At 45.0% G+C, this 16905-nt stretch overlaps 1 protein-coding gene across 2 annotated transcripts in view; it reads right to left on the bottom strand.

The window, feature by feature from the left end:
• Positions 1-1717: 1717 nt before the first annotated feature.
• rad54l2 (RAD54 like 2) overlaps positions 1718-16905 on the bottom strand; it is a 78877-nt gene continuing 63689 nt past the window's right edge. For both annotated transcript variants that reach the window (XM_078209377.1, XM_078209378.1), the window contains exons 16-22: positions 16092-16297; positions 13063-13238; positions 11930-12126; positions 11331-11524; positions 10504-10593; positions 9103-9195; positions 1718-2884 (exon numbers count right to left, since the gene is read on the bottom strand). In XM_078209377.1, coding sequence (XP_078065503.1) covers positions 1905-2884; positions 9103-9195; positions 10504-10593; positions 11331-11524; positions 11930-12126; positions 13063-13238; positions 16092-16297 — 1936 coding nt within the window. In that variant the 3' untranslated portion in view covers positions 1718-1904. The remainder of the gene's footprint in view (positions 2885-9102; positions 9196-10503; positions 10594-11330; positions 11525-11929; positions 12127-13062; positions 13239-16091; positions 16298-16905) is intronic.

The following is a 16905-nucleotide window of genomic DNA, read 5'->3' on the forward strand; positions in this document are numbered from 1 at the left end:
GAATGCACTTCAGAGCCAATTGTAAAATAGAATTCCCCCTCTCTGCTCCATCTCAAACCTACAACTCTCCAGGAAATGACCAATTGAGTGATACTGATGACATAGGAAGTATAAACACTAACATTCTGACTGAAATTAGCAAGATATATATGACTGCTGGTAGTAAATGCAGCAAAACATTTATACAAAGTAGTGACCCCATGATCGACTGCAATAAGGTCACCTGGAGTCACCAATCTAACAAATGATGGCTGTCTCATCCCAATTTAACTCCAATTTTAAAACTACAGAAAACATCTTAAATTCAATAAGAAATCTTTACAATAATCACCAAACCCTTTTAGAGCAAGCATGAGCCATCAGCTTACACCATTTCAAATGGTTGCCATTCATCTACTGTTTCTTATTCAACCCATGAAGCCAGAATCCATTTGGTCTGATTACAGTTGGTCCAAATATTAGCTGAACTTTGGTCAGAATTATTATCCCCCATACTTTTCCCTCCAAAAACATCTGCACTGTAGTAACTTGTGATAAATAGATATCCAAGTTCATAAATAAGTTAAAACTGGAATTCACCTACAAGAAAAAAAAAATCAATAATAATGCTGGCTTTAAATTTTAAAGCAAGCCCTTAAACTGAAAAACCTTCTGAAAGTTCTCTGGGTTTAATACTGGTGTAAAAACACTAGTCTGAGCTTTACCTGAATGAAACAATTCCCAACAGACTTCCAGTTAAGTCACAGTTCATATGTTCTGCCTTGCTGTGTGATTTGACACGCCAATGCGCTGTTACAGAGGATAATTAAGCAAGATACTCCACATCAAATATCAATCGTAGTACTTTAAACACAGTTAAATTCCCCAACCTGCCTCTCCTCTGTAGCCGGTGAAGAATTTTGCCAAATTCCCCACAGCACCAAGCTGAGGAGAGAACAAGGGAACTGAAAGGTGGGTATGATTTTCACTCTGCAGGACACACGGAGAGTTTGCAATCAACCTCCATGGCTGTACTCAGAGGCACCTCCCATTACACAGAATGGCGAACTATTCCTTCATAGGCACTCAATTTCAATTCTTCTCCCTCGTTTGTTTCATGCTTGGGTACAATTTTCCAGTTGCTAACAAGGCATTCACAACCCACAGGACTGGGAGAGGACTTTTCTTCTCCTTTTTTATCTGTGGAGCTGGGACAACAGGCTCGGCAGATTGGAAATGGAGCTGAAGCCTTCTGGGCTGCACAGCTCAGCATTGCACTGCAATGGTGCGTTCAGCCCACTGAGCCATTCAATCCTGCTTCTTAGAGAAAGCTCCCCCACCTTCCTCTCTCAGGAAACTCTCAAACTGGTAGAAAGCACTCCATTCTATTTCGGATCCAGGGCCCGTAACTTGAGGAACTGATTCTCATACGCCAATCCTCTCACCCTCCTGGCCTTCCACTATTGAAAACATCAAGTCCTGCTTGTTCTGCACACCAGCTCTTATCAAAACACAAGACAAAAATACAAATGTGTGTCGGTCAAACTTCATGTGACACAGCTCTTTCAAACATTGAGACACGGCCCCTTAAAACAATTTTATACGCCACTGCTCCTTGACAAACCCCACGCACCCTCCCTCCCGCCAAAGACAGGGAACAACTGCTCTTCCCTGCTTAACTTAAGTCAAACCTTTGCTAAATTCTTAAACAAAGGCAAAAAATTCCTTCCAGGCAAGAAACAAAAAAAAAAATCCAGCGGAAAGTTTTATTTAAAAAAGATGAAAAAAAACACTTGGCCAATAATTTAAAAAAATGTAAAAAAGACAACATTTACAATGGTAGTCTTCGGCCATAAAATTCGGGTGAGTGACATGTTTATTTATTTAAAAAGATTTGGATAACAGCCCTGTCCCTTATGAGTCGGTCACCCCGAGTTACTGCTCGTGACCTCGATGACGTCGTCATCCGAGCTGCCAGCAGTGTCCAATCCTGTGGGCGGCTCCATCTGAGGAGCCGCAGTGCTAAGGAGCTCCGGAGCTGGGTAGCCAGAAGACGATGATGACGACGGTGCAAAGACTCTGCTGGCTTGTCCCACGCCAGCTGGCAGGCTGTTGGTGAGCAGGGGCACTGGGTATGGCGCGAACATCCGGGGCTCATTCAGCAGAGACTGCGCGAAGGGGTGATGTAGGCCGGGAAGTAGGCCCGTGGGCAGGGTCGAGGTTGGATTAAGCATGAAGGGCGCCGCGGTACCGGTCGCTGAGGTAGGGACGGCGGGGCCGGCGGTGCTAGCAGCAAGTCGCGGGTCAGTAGTCATGGGGTACATCAGCCGCGGGTCCCCCAGCAAGCCAGGCAGTGTGTAGTAGGGGCTCCCCGTGCTGTACAAGGGGTTTAAGAGAGTTGGGCAATTACCAGCCAGTCCAGGCATCTCAGGGCTCAAGCCAACAGACGATAGGTTAAAGCCAGCAGGGAGTGAGTAGTTCTGAGTTGGCATCGAGTGTCTTTGCTTCCGGGCATGGTCCTCCAATGAAGGAGAGGATGCCTTCCGTTTGCCACCTCTGACGTCCATCCCAAATGCGCCAGAGGTCCAGTCCACATACCGACTTGCCATTGGCACATTCAAGGCAGCAGCGCGGGCCGTGGCTGCGCTGTTGATGCCCAGGAGTTGTTCGGACGGCTGAGCCTGCCTCAGTTTGCCGTGGTCTCCCTGTGTGTTGGCAACAGTCCCCGGCCGGTCACTGGATTCTCTGGCAGCTGCTGCCTCAGCATAACGCTGGAGCTCACTTATTATCTCCGGACTGTCTGGGGAAAGGGGCCGTGCAATCTCATCTGGGGAAAGGCCCTTCTGCGCCTGGTCAGGGGAGGAGGAACTGTGACTCCCATGATTAACAGAATCTCCTTGTGAACCTGTTAAAAAAAAGACAAACTCAAGTTAAAATTACTGGGAAATCAAGTCAATCCCTGCCCTTCAATAATGTCAGACAGTCCTCCCTTTAGGCAACATCCAGGATGAGTTTTTGTAGCCATATGTTCACTCGCCTTCAATCTCCAATTACTCAACCTTCTCTCTAACTTCCGACTTTGCTCCTTTGAGTTGGCCGCTACCCTCTCCCCAACTCCCAGTGTACTGAATTAAAAATAAACACTTAATTCCTCAGTAGCCTTGATCGACCTGCTCCTCCGACCTCTAAGTCTCAAATATCATTGTTCCACAGGACCAGGCTGAGGAGAAGGCAGTTGGTGTGTTCACTACATTTATTTATTTATTTAAAGTTAAATTTGTGTAAAGAAATCGGAGGTTTTTTTTTTAAAAACAGGAAGTGGGCCCAGCAGGAGTCTGGGAAGGTTTTTGGAGGGTTTAAAAGTAGGCCGCACTTTTGAGCGGGCAGCAGAGTGAGCAGGAGGCAGAGTGAAAGCTGTAGGGCTTTGGCTCACAGGGCTTGGGCAGAAAGGGCGAGCGGGGGTGAGTTAATTCATTTTTTGCTGTTTCTACCTGGTACTGGCAAGGTATCTAGAGAGGATGGGTGTGAAGGCAGTGCAATGTTCCTCTTGCACTATGTTCGAGGTGAGGGACGACGTCAGTGTCCCTGCTGATTATACCTGTGAGAAGTGCATCCATCTGCAGCTCCTCCAAAACCGTGTAAGGGAACTGGAGCTGGAGTTGGAGGAACTTAGGATCATTAGGGATGCAGAGATGGCCATAGACAGAAGCTTCAGGGATACAGTTACTCCGCGGAATGAAAATAGATGGGTGACGGTGAGAGGGGCTGGGAAGAAGCAGTCGGTGCAGGGATCCCCTGTGGTCGTTCCCCTTAGCAATAAGTATTCCGCTTTGGATACGGTTGAGGGGGACGACATACCAGTGGTGAGCCGCAGTGAGAGGATCTCCGGCACTGAGTCCGTCCCTGTGGCTCAGGAGGGTAAGGAGGAGAGCGGGAGGGCAATAGTTATTGGGGACTCGTTAGTTAGAGGGATAGATAGGAGGTTCTGTGGCAGCAAAAGAGACTCGAGGATGGTTTGTTGCCTACCGGATGCCAGGGTCCGTGACGTCTCGGACCGTGTTTTCCGGATTCTTAAGGGGGAGGGGAAACAGTCACAAGTCGTGGTACACATTGGTACCAACGACATAGGTAAGAGAAGGGACGGGGATTTAAAACAGGAATTTCGGGAGCTGGGCTGGAAGCTGAGAGCAAAGACAAAACATGTGGTCATCTCTGGTACGCTACCGGTGCCACGTGATAGCGAGTTGAGGAACAGGGAGAGAGTGCACTTAAACATGTGGTTGCAGGGATGGTGCAGGAGGGAGGGTTTCAGATACGTGGATAATTGGAACACGTTCTGGGGAAGGTGGGACCTCTACAAACAGGACGGGGTGCACCTGAACCAGAGGGGCACCAATATCCTGGGAGGGAAATTTGCTACGGCTCTTCAGGGGGATTTAAACTAATTTGTCAGGGGAGTGGGAAAAGGAGTTGTAGTCCGGAAGTCAGTGTTGAGGGTGGTGAGGTATTGGGGAAGGTATCAAGGTCAAGGGTGGGTACCGGTAGACAGGAAGGTGGGTTGAAGTGTGTCTACTTCAATGCAAGGAGCATCCGGAACAAGGTGGATGAACTTGGGGCGTGGATTGCTACTTGGGACTACGATGTTGTGGCCATTACGGAGACGTGGGTAGAACAAGGACAGGAATGGTTGTTGGACGTTCCGGGGTATAGATGTTTCAGTAAGTGTAGGGAAGCTGGTAAAAGAGGTGGAGGAGTAGCATTGTTAATCAAGGATAGTTTAACGGCTGCGGAAAAGCACTTTGAGGGGGATATGCACACTGAGGTAATATGGGCTGCAGTTAGAAACAGGAAAGGAGCGGTCACGTTGTTAGGAGTTTACTATAGGCCCCCAAATAGTAATAGAGATGTGGAGGAAGAAATTGCTAAGCAGATTATGGATACGTGTGGGGGTCACAGGGTAGTTGTCATGGGGGACTTTAACTTTCCAAATATTGATTGGAACCTTTGTAGGTCAAATAGTTTGGATGGGGCACTTTTTGTGCAGTGTGTGCAGGAGGATTTCCTGACACAATATGTGGATAGGCCGACAAGGGGTGAGGCCACATTGGATTTGGTACTGGGAAATGAACCGGGCCAAGTGTTAGATTTGGTTGTGGGAGAGAACTTTGGAGATAGTGACCACAATTCTGTGTCTTTTGTTATTGCAATGGAAAGGGATAGGGCCGGACGGCAGGGCAAGGCTTACAATTGGGGGAGAGGTAATTATGATGCGATTAGGCAAGAATTAGGGGGCATAAGATGGGAACAGAAACTGGCAGGGAAAGGCACTGATGAAAAGTGGAACTTTTTCAAGGAACAAATACTGGGTGTCCTTGATAGGTATGTCCCTGTCAGGCAGGGAGGAAATGGCCGAGTGAGGGAACCGTGGTTCACAAAAGAGGTGGAATGTCTTGTGAAAAGGAAGAGGGAAGCTTATGTAGGGATGAGGAAACAAGGTTCAGATGGCTCGATTGAGGGTTACAAGTTAGCAAGGAATGAGCTGAAAAAGGGGCTGAGGAGAGCTAGGAGGGGACATGAGAAGTCCTTGGCGGGTCGGATCAAGGAAAACCCCAAGGCTTTTTACTCTTATGTGAGGAATAAAAGAATGACCAGGGTGAGGTTAGGGCCGGTCAAGGACAGTGGTGGGAACTTGTGTATGGAATCAGTAGAGATAGGCGAGGTGATGAATGAATACTTTTCTTCAGTGTTCACCAAGGAGAGGGGCCATGTTTTTCAGGAAGAGAAGGTGTTACAGGCTAATAGGCTGGAGGAAATAGATGTTCGGAGGGAGGATGTATTGGCAGTTTTGAATAAACTGAAGGTCGATAAGTCCCCTGGGCCTGATGAAATGTATCCTAGGATTCTTTGGGAGGCGAGGGATGAGATTGCAGAGCCTTTGGCTTTGATCTTTGGGTCCTCGCTGTCCACGGGGATGGTGCCAGAGGACTGGAGAGTGGCAAATGTTGTTCCTCTGTTTAAGAAAGGGAATAGAAATTACCCTGGTAATTATAGACCGGTTAGTCGGACTTCGGTGGTTGGTAAATTGATGGAAAAGGTCCTTAGGGATGGGATTTACGACCATTTAGAAAGATGCGGATTAATCCGGGATAGTCAGCACGGATTCGTGAAGGGCAAATCGTGCCTCACAAATTTGATAGAATTTTTTGAGGAGGTAACTAGGTGTGTTGATGAAGGTAGGGCGGTTGATGTCATATACACGGATTTTAGTAAGGCGTTTGATAAGGTCCCCCATGGTCGGCTTATGATGAAAGTAAGGAGGTGTGGGATAGAGGGAAAGTTGGCCGATTGGATAGGTAACTGGCTATCTGATCGAAGACAGAGGGTGGTGGTGGATGGAAAATTTTCGGACTGGAGGCAGGTTGCTAGCGGAGTGCCGCAGGGATCGGTGCTTGGTCCTCTGCTCTTTGTGATTTTTATTAATGACTTAGAGGAGGGGGCTGAAGGGTGGATCAGTAAATTTGCTGATGACACCAAGATTGGTGGAGTAGTGGATGAGGTGGAGGGCTGTTGTAGGCTGCAAAGAGACATAGATAGGATGCAAAGCTGGGCTGAAAAATGGCAAATGGAGTTTAACCCTGATAAATGTGAGGTGATTCATTTTGGTCGGACTAATTTAAATGTGGATTACAGGGTCAAAGGTAGGGTTCTGAAGACTGTGGAGGAACAGAGAGATCTTGGGGACCATATCCACAGATCTCTAAAGGTTGCCACTCAAGTGGATAGAGCTGTGAAGAAGGCATATAGTGTGTTAGCTTTTATTAACAGGGGGTTGGAGTTTAAGAGCCGTGGGGTTATGCTGCAACTGTACAGGACCTTGGTGAGACCGCATTTGGAATATTGCGTGCAGTTCTGGTCACCTCACTATAAGAAGGATGTGGAAGCGCTGGAGAGAGTGCAGAGGAGATTTACCAGGATGCTGCCTGGTTTGGAGTGTCGGTCTTATGAGGAAAGGTTGAGGGAGCTGGGGCTGTTCTCTCTGGAGCGAAGGAGATTGAGGGGAGACTTAATAGAGGTTTATAAAATGATGAAGGGGATAGATCGAGTGAACGTTCAAAGACTATTTCCTCGGGTGGATGGAGCTATTACAAGGGGGCATAACTATAGGGTTCATGGTGGGAGATATAGGAAGGATATCAGAGGTAGGTTCTTCACGCAGAGAGTGGTTGGGGTGTTGAATGGACTGCCTGCAGTGATAGTGGAGTCAGACACTTTAGGAACATTTAAGCGGTTATTGGATAGGCACATGGAGCACACCAGGATGGTAGGGAGTGGGATAGCTTGATCTTGGTTTCAGATGAAGGTCGGCACAACATCGTGGGCCGAAGGGCCTGTTCTGTGCTGTACTGTTCTATGTTCTATATCGATCTTCCCATCATGGGACTCCATCTCCCAGTTACCTTCGACTTATCTGATATCCTGGCCAATACCTTTTTGTCAACCAGTACATTTTATCATTAATCCCACTGCTGACTGTGGGACCTTACTGTCCAAAAATTGTTTTTTTTTTTACCCTGTACTCTTTCATGGAACTGGTCATTGCTGGCAAGATCAGCATTTGTTCTGAATTGCCCTTGAATGTATTCAAGAGATATAGCACTTGGGGCGAATGGGATCAAAGGTTATGGGGAAAAAGCAGGATTAGGTTATTGAGTTGGATGATCAGCCACGATCATAATGAATGGCAGAGCAGGCTCGTAAAGCCAAATGGCCTCCTCCTGCTCCTATCTTCTATGTTTCTATGTTGAACCCGAGTGACTTGCTGGGCCATTTCAGAGGGTAGTTAAGAGTGAACCACATTGCTACGGGTCTGGAGACACGTAGGCCAGACCAGGTAAGGGCAGCAGACTTTGTTCCCTAAACGGCATTAGTGAACCAGATGGTTTTTTATGACAATCGATGATAGTTTCATTGTCACCATTACAAAGTCAAGCTTTATATTCCATATTTATGAGTTGAATTTAAATTCCACCAGCTGCCATGGTGGGATTGAAACAATGTCCCTCAGAACATTAGCCTAGGTCTCTGGGTGACTAGTCTAGTGACATCATTAAACCACCATCCCCCCTAATGTCAGTAATGTTTCCAACATTACAGCAGAGAGTACATCTTAAAATTACTTTGTTGACTGTGAAGCACTGTAGAATATCCTGCGATGGTGTAAGATAGTGTAGAAAATTACTTTTGTTTTATATCTTTTACTTGCTGGAGCTCCCTCTCCCAATTTCAAAACCTGGATTTTCAAGCATTCCTTTCGTCATCTCCAGCCTGTGCTGAAGTATGTTGGCTTCTTCTGTATGAGGGGATTCCACACGTGATTCATTCTAAAGCTGTAATATAATTTCAACCTGTCTACTTAATGACAAGTGCTGCTCTGAACTCTTGGTCCTGATCCTTATCATTGTATTGAATTTAAATCCCTAATTCCCTCTTTCCCAAGAAAGCTGTGGAACTCTTCACTTCCCGTTCTTCCTTTCCTCAGACTTTTAAAATCAAAGATTGAGGGGTTACCTATCACTTACGCTGGGATTAAGCTGGTTTATTCTTTCTAATCTTGGTAGTGTCCAGGGCTTTGGCTCAGGTTTGTCAACAAAATGATGGATTATCCGGGTGACTATGTTAAAAGCAGACTTTTCAGTCTGAACCAGTCAGACAGATTTCTCTTGAGTGGTTCAATTACAAACTAAGTTGCATTGATCAAGACCCACCACTCAGGAGAAATGATTCACATTTCTCTCCTTAGCACCCATATGATAACATTTTCCCATTCTTCACGCAACTCAAGGTGCAATGCACCATCACCCCTGGTCAGGTGGGTAACTGCTCTATCCTCAGTCTGTCATTCTTTAACAGGACTGCTTCCTTCCCTGATACTAGTCCCATTTATTGGGAAAGGCCTGTCCCAACATAGCAACATACTGCAATCAGGTCCTTCCACATGGATGTTGTGGGGGTTTTTACCTATGTGTTGCCTAGCAGATCATTAGTAAAGGTGTTCCGTTCATTTCTTTGCTTAGGAAGTCAGCAAACAGTCAACTAAGGAAAGATGGAATCAAAAGATCTCACCCGATGCAGCTGCATGGTTTCCCTCGGTCGCTTTGGGTTTATTGCCCATGCGTACGGCAAAGATCCTTCCATCACATGTGCGAATGTACATCCCTAAGAGAAAAGCACATGGCACTTTGATAAGCAAACAAAATGTAATAAATCAGTTTCAAGTACACAATTGTTTTATTCAAGTCCCTGCAATTCTTTGCCTTGGTGAAATGGGGCATTTAATACCTTGCACCAAGCAGAGCCAAATCCAAACATTTGTGTGAATCATCATATGGAAGCTGCCCCTCCATTCACTCCTGGACCATGTACCTCTGGGTCTCTTTTTCTACATACAGCTGTGGCTCAGTATGAGCACTCCTGCCTCAGATACAAATGATTAAAATCCAGTCTGACACTTCAGAGCAGTACTGAGATAATACTGCACTGGTAGAGGTTAAACAGAGGCTCCTCTAACTCTCTCCGGTGGATGTTAAAGATTACTTGGTACTATCTCAAAGAGCAGCCGGGAAGTTCTCAACAGTGTCCTCGTCAATATCTATCCTTCAATCAACACTTTTGAAAAAAAAAATCTGGCTGTCACCACATTGATGTTTGTGGGATCGCGCTGTGCACAGAACTGCTACCAAGTTTCCTTACGTTCCAATGGAAACTATAATACAAAATGACCAAGTAGAATTATCTGCTGTTATCTCTCCTCTTGGTCTTCAAAGGATAGCAATGAAATGTCACAGGCAGGAGGGTTACCCAGTTTCCAAAAAGCCCAATGAAAACAGAACTACTGGCTCTGCAGCACAGTTGTTCTTCCAATTGGCAACTGCTTCAACACAATGGAAGCCATGAGTTCACCATACAGGGATGGTAAGTGTAGATTTACAACACATCAATTTGCAGAATATAGTGCTGCAATGTCCCCAAGTGCCCTCATGTACGGTCGAGTATGGCCTCAGCAGGAAGTTAGTAAGATTACATTAAAATATAGCATATAATTTAAAGCTACGTTCTATTAAAAGAAATGGCATCTCTCAATGAACAGGCACCCTCTGGATTTGGTGCCTTTTGGTTTCACAGTTCAATTAAGATGGGAGGACTCCCCCAAGGCGATCTCATGATATTTAGTCTAGACCCAAATGATTGTGCAAGGTTAAGATTCTACCTTTTTAAACTGGGGATTACTTCTATTCTTCCATAACAGCTAGCTCCAAACACTGGCTGCAAATGGGAGGAACAGAGGGCGGGAAAGAAAATTGGAGATTCACTACATTTGTAGTTGCTGGGTTGGGATGGCACTCTAATCTACGAGTTTACAACTTTGTACCTTAAACGCTTCACTGATGAGGGAAGGTAAGAAACGGGTCAGGGTGTTTCACCAATTAATTATTTTCTCATGAAATGTCAGCTATTATAAGCTACCTTTTGTTCCCCTGATAACATGGATGCTTTCCCCAGCATTGATCCTTGCTTGGACATCAGTTGATGTATTGGTTCCAGGAATAACGATATCTGTAAAGGGAAATAGCAGGAAGAATGGTTCAATAAAATACTTCTACCAACCACATACAATCTATAAACACCAGAAACTACTAACATGGGAATCACTGCTTAGAATGGAATGGAAAATGCAGTATACTACAAAAACTTGAGGAAATGAGAAGCCATGAAGGTGTATTTTCATAATTTAAGTTATTTTATGGTAACTTCCATTGGGAACCCAGTTATGGCGGTCATTCATCTTCCCTTTGCTTTCTCAACTGCACGCTGTCCCCTTCCCCACAGCAAAATATCAGGCTCAATGCTTGCCTCATGAGACAATGCAAAGTTACTGCTTTCAGGCCAAGTTGGAAAAGGAAAGTCTTGTGCAGTTGGGAAATCTTTCATTTGGGTTTGGTAGGGGTGGGGAGGAGAACAGTACCCCTAGAACAGTGAATATAATGTTACCTTTAATGAAAGGAATTGTGGGGCGGGATGGCAATATATGTTTTCCCTCTTCAGAGATGAGATACTGCTTCTGACAACTCGTGGGGAATGAATGGAGAGTTTTGTCAGAAGAGTCTGTGCCTTCCCCTTCAGACAGTGTGACATTCACCTCCCCCACACCTACAACTGGGGGTTACTGTCCAGGAAGAATTCCTCCACACTTACTCTTGTATTGCTAAGAACTCTTCTCCACCTGCCTATTATTGGAATCATGGTAATGGAAGAATGGGCTGCTTTGTGTCCTTGGAAAGCCAAGTGCCTACCTGTGGTAGTGACGATTTTCTGTACCACGACACCAGCTCGCTGGAGGTGACCAACAGGGAACACTGGACCAAATCCCGAACCAGGCATTGCCATTCCACCTGGAACCTGCCGAGGCATCATTGGAATAGGCGTGGACTGTAAAGGACGAACACTTGCCACTGGCTTCTCATCCAGTCCTTTGATTGGTCCCCTCCTGCAGGAAAGAATTGAACATAAAATACCTGCAGCAAAAAATCTTCAAAGGTCCAACAGTTTGCTACACAAGCAACAAAATTGTTTTCTCTTCCTCAGAAAAGCTTCAAGAAGTATGGCAGCTGAGAGCCAATGTCCCAATAACATAGGTTCCACAGAGGAACAGAATGATCCCCTCTTGAACTCATGTGCCATCTCAATTCTGAGATGATACAGCAAGCATTGAAGAAAGGTTGACCCAACAACATTTTTCTTTCACGATGATGGTGTACAATTAAGTTTCAGGTAACATGATCCAACCCACACACACATCTGAGTAGAAGAGTTTCTATGACCAGCATTAACTCAGTGTGGGATCTGTGGTGATCAGATACTATACTGCATGTGCACGCTCTCATTTACATACCAATGCCGCTGGCTAAAGATGGGGATGTTGGTAAGGCTCTGGTCACTGGCTGGGTAATACTGGGCATATGATGGCCGGGTGTAAGGGACTGATGCTCGTTTCTCATCCTCGTAACTCTTCTTTGCTGCTTTTTTCTCCGCCTTGGTCAGCTTGTACTCTTTGCGGTCCATCAGCAGTGACTCATGCTGGAAAGGTTGCTGCAGAAAGAGAAGCCAGTTAATTTCTCAAAGAAAAGAAACCTAATGATAAAGAATGTAGAAAAACTCCTGGATGGCCAAGTAGGTCAGTTGTGGTACTGAATCTCAGACAAAGGGCCCAGCTTTAAAACTTGAAACTGAGGCCAGTCTATGTCCATTTGAACATAGAAACATGGGCACAAAGCAGGCGGCCATTCAGCCCTTGAGGCTTTTCCATTATTCTGTTGGATCACTGTTGATCTGTACCTGCCTTTTTCTGTATCACTTGAAATCCCGAGCCAACAAAAATCGACTGATCTTGGTTTTAAAAGTTTCCCCAGACACAGCTTTTTTTAGGAGGCAGGGGAAAGGTGTTCCAGATTTCTACAACCCTGTGTAAATCTTTAACAAGCAGTAGTTAAGGGCAAGAATCCTGGCTCTTTGGCATTTCCCTGGCTTGATGCAGAGACCAAATTTAAGGTTTTGATAGAGTGGACAAAAGATGTTTCCTCTTGTGGGAAAGAACATAACTAGAGGCCATCAATAGGGAATTCAAAAGAAATCTCTATCTAGAGTGTGGCGAGAACGTGGACCTTGCTACCACAGAATGGTTGAAGCAAATAGTACTGATGCATTTGAGAGAAAACCAGACAGATTTGAGGGAAAAGTGAACAGAGGGTTATGATGGTAGATTTAGTTGAGGAAAAATGGGAGGTGGCTCAAGTGAAGCATAAACACCAGCAAGGGCTGTTTGGGCCAAATGACCTGTTTCTGCACTGTGTATCCTATATAAAATCAGCTAAATCAGCTTCAGGCCTGAAACTGAGCCCTTTCGGCTGCCTAGCTCAGTCTCACTGTGCATTCAACCAGACAGTCATTCAATAACATGGAAAAAGACCAGGAACCTGCACTCCTATCAGGTCCTGAGACTTGTATACTGAACACATTAAGTCATACCTTAGTGACAAGTTGTTTATGTTTGGCGCATGCTCTGACAATCACTTCATCACATATTTGCTCTGGCTCTAGGTTGGTATCTGATGAAATGGGTTCTTCTTCCACAAAATGCAGGAGCGATTCGACTTCTTTCCGGGTGAAATTCAGCACTGGGTTTAGATCATCAATAACTCGGTCTGTGGGATATGAACAAGCAATTGCTAGTGGCTCAGTTAACTTATTTCTTGGAGTTGATATATTCCCCTCCCATTATTGGAGTAACTCTAGACCAGCACCTTGGCTGGAGACAGCAACAAGCTCTGTGGACTTGGGACATAACTATCTGTCCCAATAATTCAACAGTCGCACATTGAGCCCAGCTAGAGGAAAGAGAAAAGGAAGGTTTGCATTCACAACCTAAGAAGTTATGGCTAACTAAGTAGTTTGAAATGAAGTGGCTTCTCTAACTTAGAAAGCATGGCAGGCAATTTGTGCACAGCAAGCTTCCACAAGCAGAATGGAATAAATGACAAGATGATCACTTTTAGCAATGTACATTAAGGGATAAATATTGGCCAGGACACCAGGCGAACTCCCAAGTTGATTGCAAAATAGTACCATTGGATTTTTTACATCTACCAGCGAAGGAAAAAGGAGCCTCACCTTGTTTCATCTGTACCTCAGACAGTACAGGACTCCCTCTGTACAAAGGAATGGCAAACATTCCATAAACTATGAAAGGGAACACACAATCCAAAAGATGGAGCTAAATTCTCTCTCAGCCTTGACATTATCTTTGTGATCTTGGCAGCTAAATTAGAATCACTACAGTGCAGAAAGAAGCCAATCGGCGCATTGAGCCTGCACTGACAACAATCCCACCCAGGCCTTATCCCCTCAACCCCACTTTTTTACCCTGCTGAGCCCCCTGACACTAAGGTTCAATTTAGGACGGCCAATCCACCTACCCCGCACATCTTTGGAGTGTGGGAGGAAACCAGAGCACCCGGAAGAAACCCACACAGACATGGGGAGAATGTGCAAACTCCACACAGACAGTCACCCAAGGCCAGAATCGAACCCGGATCTCTGGAGCTGAGAGGCAGCAGTGTTTAACCACTGTGCCATAGTGCCGCCGTTAAATGACCATCAGTTCTCTTAAAACTAACAGGGTGATGACAGGTCAGTGTGTGGACACATCCTTTAGCCTCTGTACTGAAAGAAAAGCAGTGCAGAATTATTTAGAATTCAATGTTCTTTCAATCAGCTGCCTGTTCTTCATTAAATCAACAATGCAAATCGAGAATCTCTGTCAGAAGTTTGAACCTGGCTAAGAGTCACACTGGTTCAAGTCAAGAACTTCCTTGTGATGGCAGGAGTTTTACTTTACACCTACCTACCCTGCAGCGGACTAAGTGCTCGATGCTGACACTGCGCATGTTAAAGGAAAATGCTCCATTTTCTTACACTAAAACCCCTCATATGAGAGCGCAATATTCTCCAAAAAAAAAACAGGAGAAATTTGATGCAATGGAACCAATCAGAATTCTGAATGGCTATGTTTATTTGTGTCACAATCTTATCTTTATGCCACTATCAGTACCTTTAGTCCTCAACACTACCATTAACACTTCCTTTGTCTCCTGCCCAAAACATTCGAGTCCAATCTCTCCCAGCTCCCACCTATTTCTGATCTCCCACTTTGCTCCATATGCTCCTCTTATAAAGTATAAAATCCATCACATTTCTCCCCCTCTAGCTCTGAAAAAGAGTCATACGGATTTGAAATGTTAAATCTGTCTCTCATGGTGTCAGACCTGCTGAATTTTCCTAGGATTTTCTCTTTTTATAATGCTCAGAGAATCATGCACATACACAAAGGCAGCATTAATTGCAGAAACTGAGGGAGGTTTTTAAGTGTAACTGGGATGTCTTGTAACACATCTTATCATTTACAACTAGGCAGACAATTTAAATTAAGATCTGGGATGCAAATTGAAACAAACCAGGAATAAATCAAAACAACCATGTTAGGATAGGTGTGCTCATTTGTCAGCCATTGTTATGGCTATATCCCCAATATGGACTAATCCCTTTACCTACTTTTCATAAGTCTTACTAAGGCATGCAACACCATAAGAGCAGTGCTTGACAAAATTGTATACAAAATTGGTTATCCACCCAAGCTCCACAGTCTCAACTTTCCTTGGCAACTTGTACTCCACTGTACAGTTTGATCCAGGAATCGAAGCTGGGTCCCTAGCGCTGAGGCAACAGTGCTAACTACTGTGCCACCATGCCATCCCCAAATAAAAAATTTTTATAGATGCTATCAGAAAGACTTTGAGAAGCATCAAAATGTATGGGCTTATTCGAGCTTGCATTATTTGGTAACGTTCACTATTTTCTACAAATGAGTGTGTTCTACAATGGCGGGGCTTTCTCGGGAAGCCCCTGTTGATTCTTTATAAACCTTTACCTGCAACAAAGGCTGTTATCACAATTGTTCAGTGTTTTAAAGAAAAAAAATAATTGAAAATGTGACACTATATCCCAGAGTCAGAGCCCTGTTACCTATCAAATGAGTAGCCGTGTTGTGCAGGATTTGGGATTGTGCTGTAACACAGATGTTATGTCACCAACTGGAAAGGCAAGAATATCAGGGGTATATGCGCCAGTGACTGAAGTTTGGGCTCAGTGCACATGCCAACCATTATTGATACCTTTCCGGTTGGTGACAGGACTCGGTGATTGCTGATAAAACTGGACCAGCAACCCACGCATGTCCTTCTGCCTAATAGTGCAGTATATGGGAGCACCATCAGATGGTGCTGTTGCGATCCTGACCTTTTAAAATTCGATGGGTATTAGATGATGCAAAAGTAATGTGGGATGTTGGGAAGCCACAATAAAAACAAAACCTCTCAGCAAATCAAGCAGTTTTGGCAGAGAGAGAGAGAGAGAGACAGACAGAGACACAGACAAATAACATTTCAGGTTAACAACTTTCATCAGAACGAACGTCTGCTTTGTAAAGCCAGCACACTTACCAGACATGCCCTGCTTGGAGATCTGCCGATCATAGATCTTCTTCTCCAGCGTGTAGTCAGATACCAGCCGGTAGATGTAACAAGGCTTTTTTTGACCGTAGCGGTACACACGACACACTGCCTGAGCATCGTGACAGGGGTTCCAGGACGCGTCAAACACCACCACACGATTGGCCCCAACCAGGTTGATTCCTAAGCAGCCAGCTCTGCGGAGGAATGAAACATGACCAGTCAGCTGAGCATCTCCGGCAACATTTGGACAAGAAAGGAGGCCGAAGTTCGTGATGCCAAATTTAGCTTTTAAAAGCTTGTAGAATGTAAAACGAGGGAAGCTGAGGAGTTCCACAGTGCTCCCCGCTTACAAAAAAACATCATAGTATACAGTATCTAGTGTAACAGAACATGCCATGGCTTGGGGTTTTACCTTGGTGACTGACCCAGAGGATCAGAAAATCATAGACTGGTGACAAGCAGAGAACAAAGCTCTTTGTGCTGGCTGCCAACAAGAGCAAAACAGCTAGTTTCCACTCCTCAATCCTCCTCCCCGATGTAGCCCTGCACATTTCCTCTCTTTAGGCACTAGTCTAATTCTGCTTTGAAAATCATGACTGAATCTGCCTCCACCCTCTCAGGCAGTACATTCCAAATCCTACATTCCAAATCCTAACCACTCGCACTGTAAAAAAAAGGTCACTGGTGTTTTTTTTGTGCTTTTCACATTGTATTGGTGTCTTCTTGTTCTGGACACTTCTGCCAATGGGAACAGTTTCTCTCTGCTCTGTCAATATCCCTCAGGATTTTGTACATGTATATC

The sequence above is a fragment of the Mustelus asterias genome, chromosome 3, assembly GCF_964213995.1.
Source record: "Mustelus asterias chromosome 3, sMusAst1.hap1.1, whole genome shotgun sequence".
NCBI classification, from domain to species: Eukaryota; Metazoa; Chordata; class Chondrichthyes; order Carcharhiniformes; family Triakidae; genus Mustelus; species Mustelus asterias.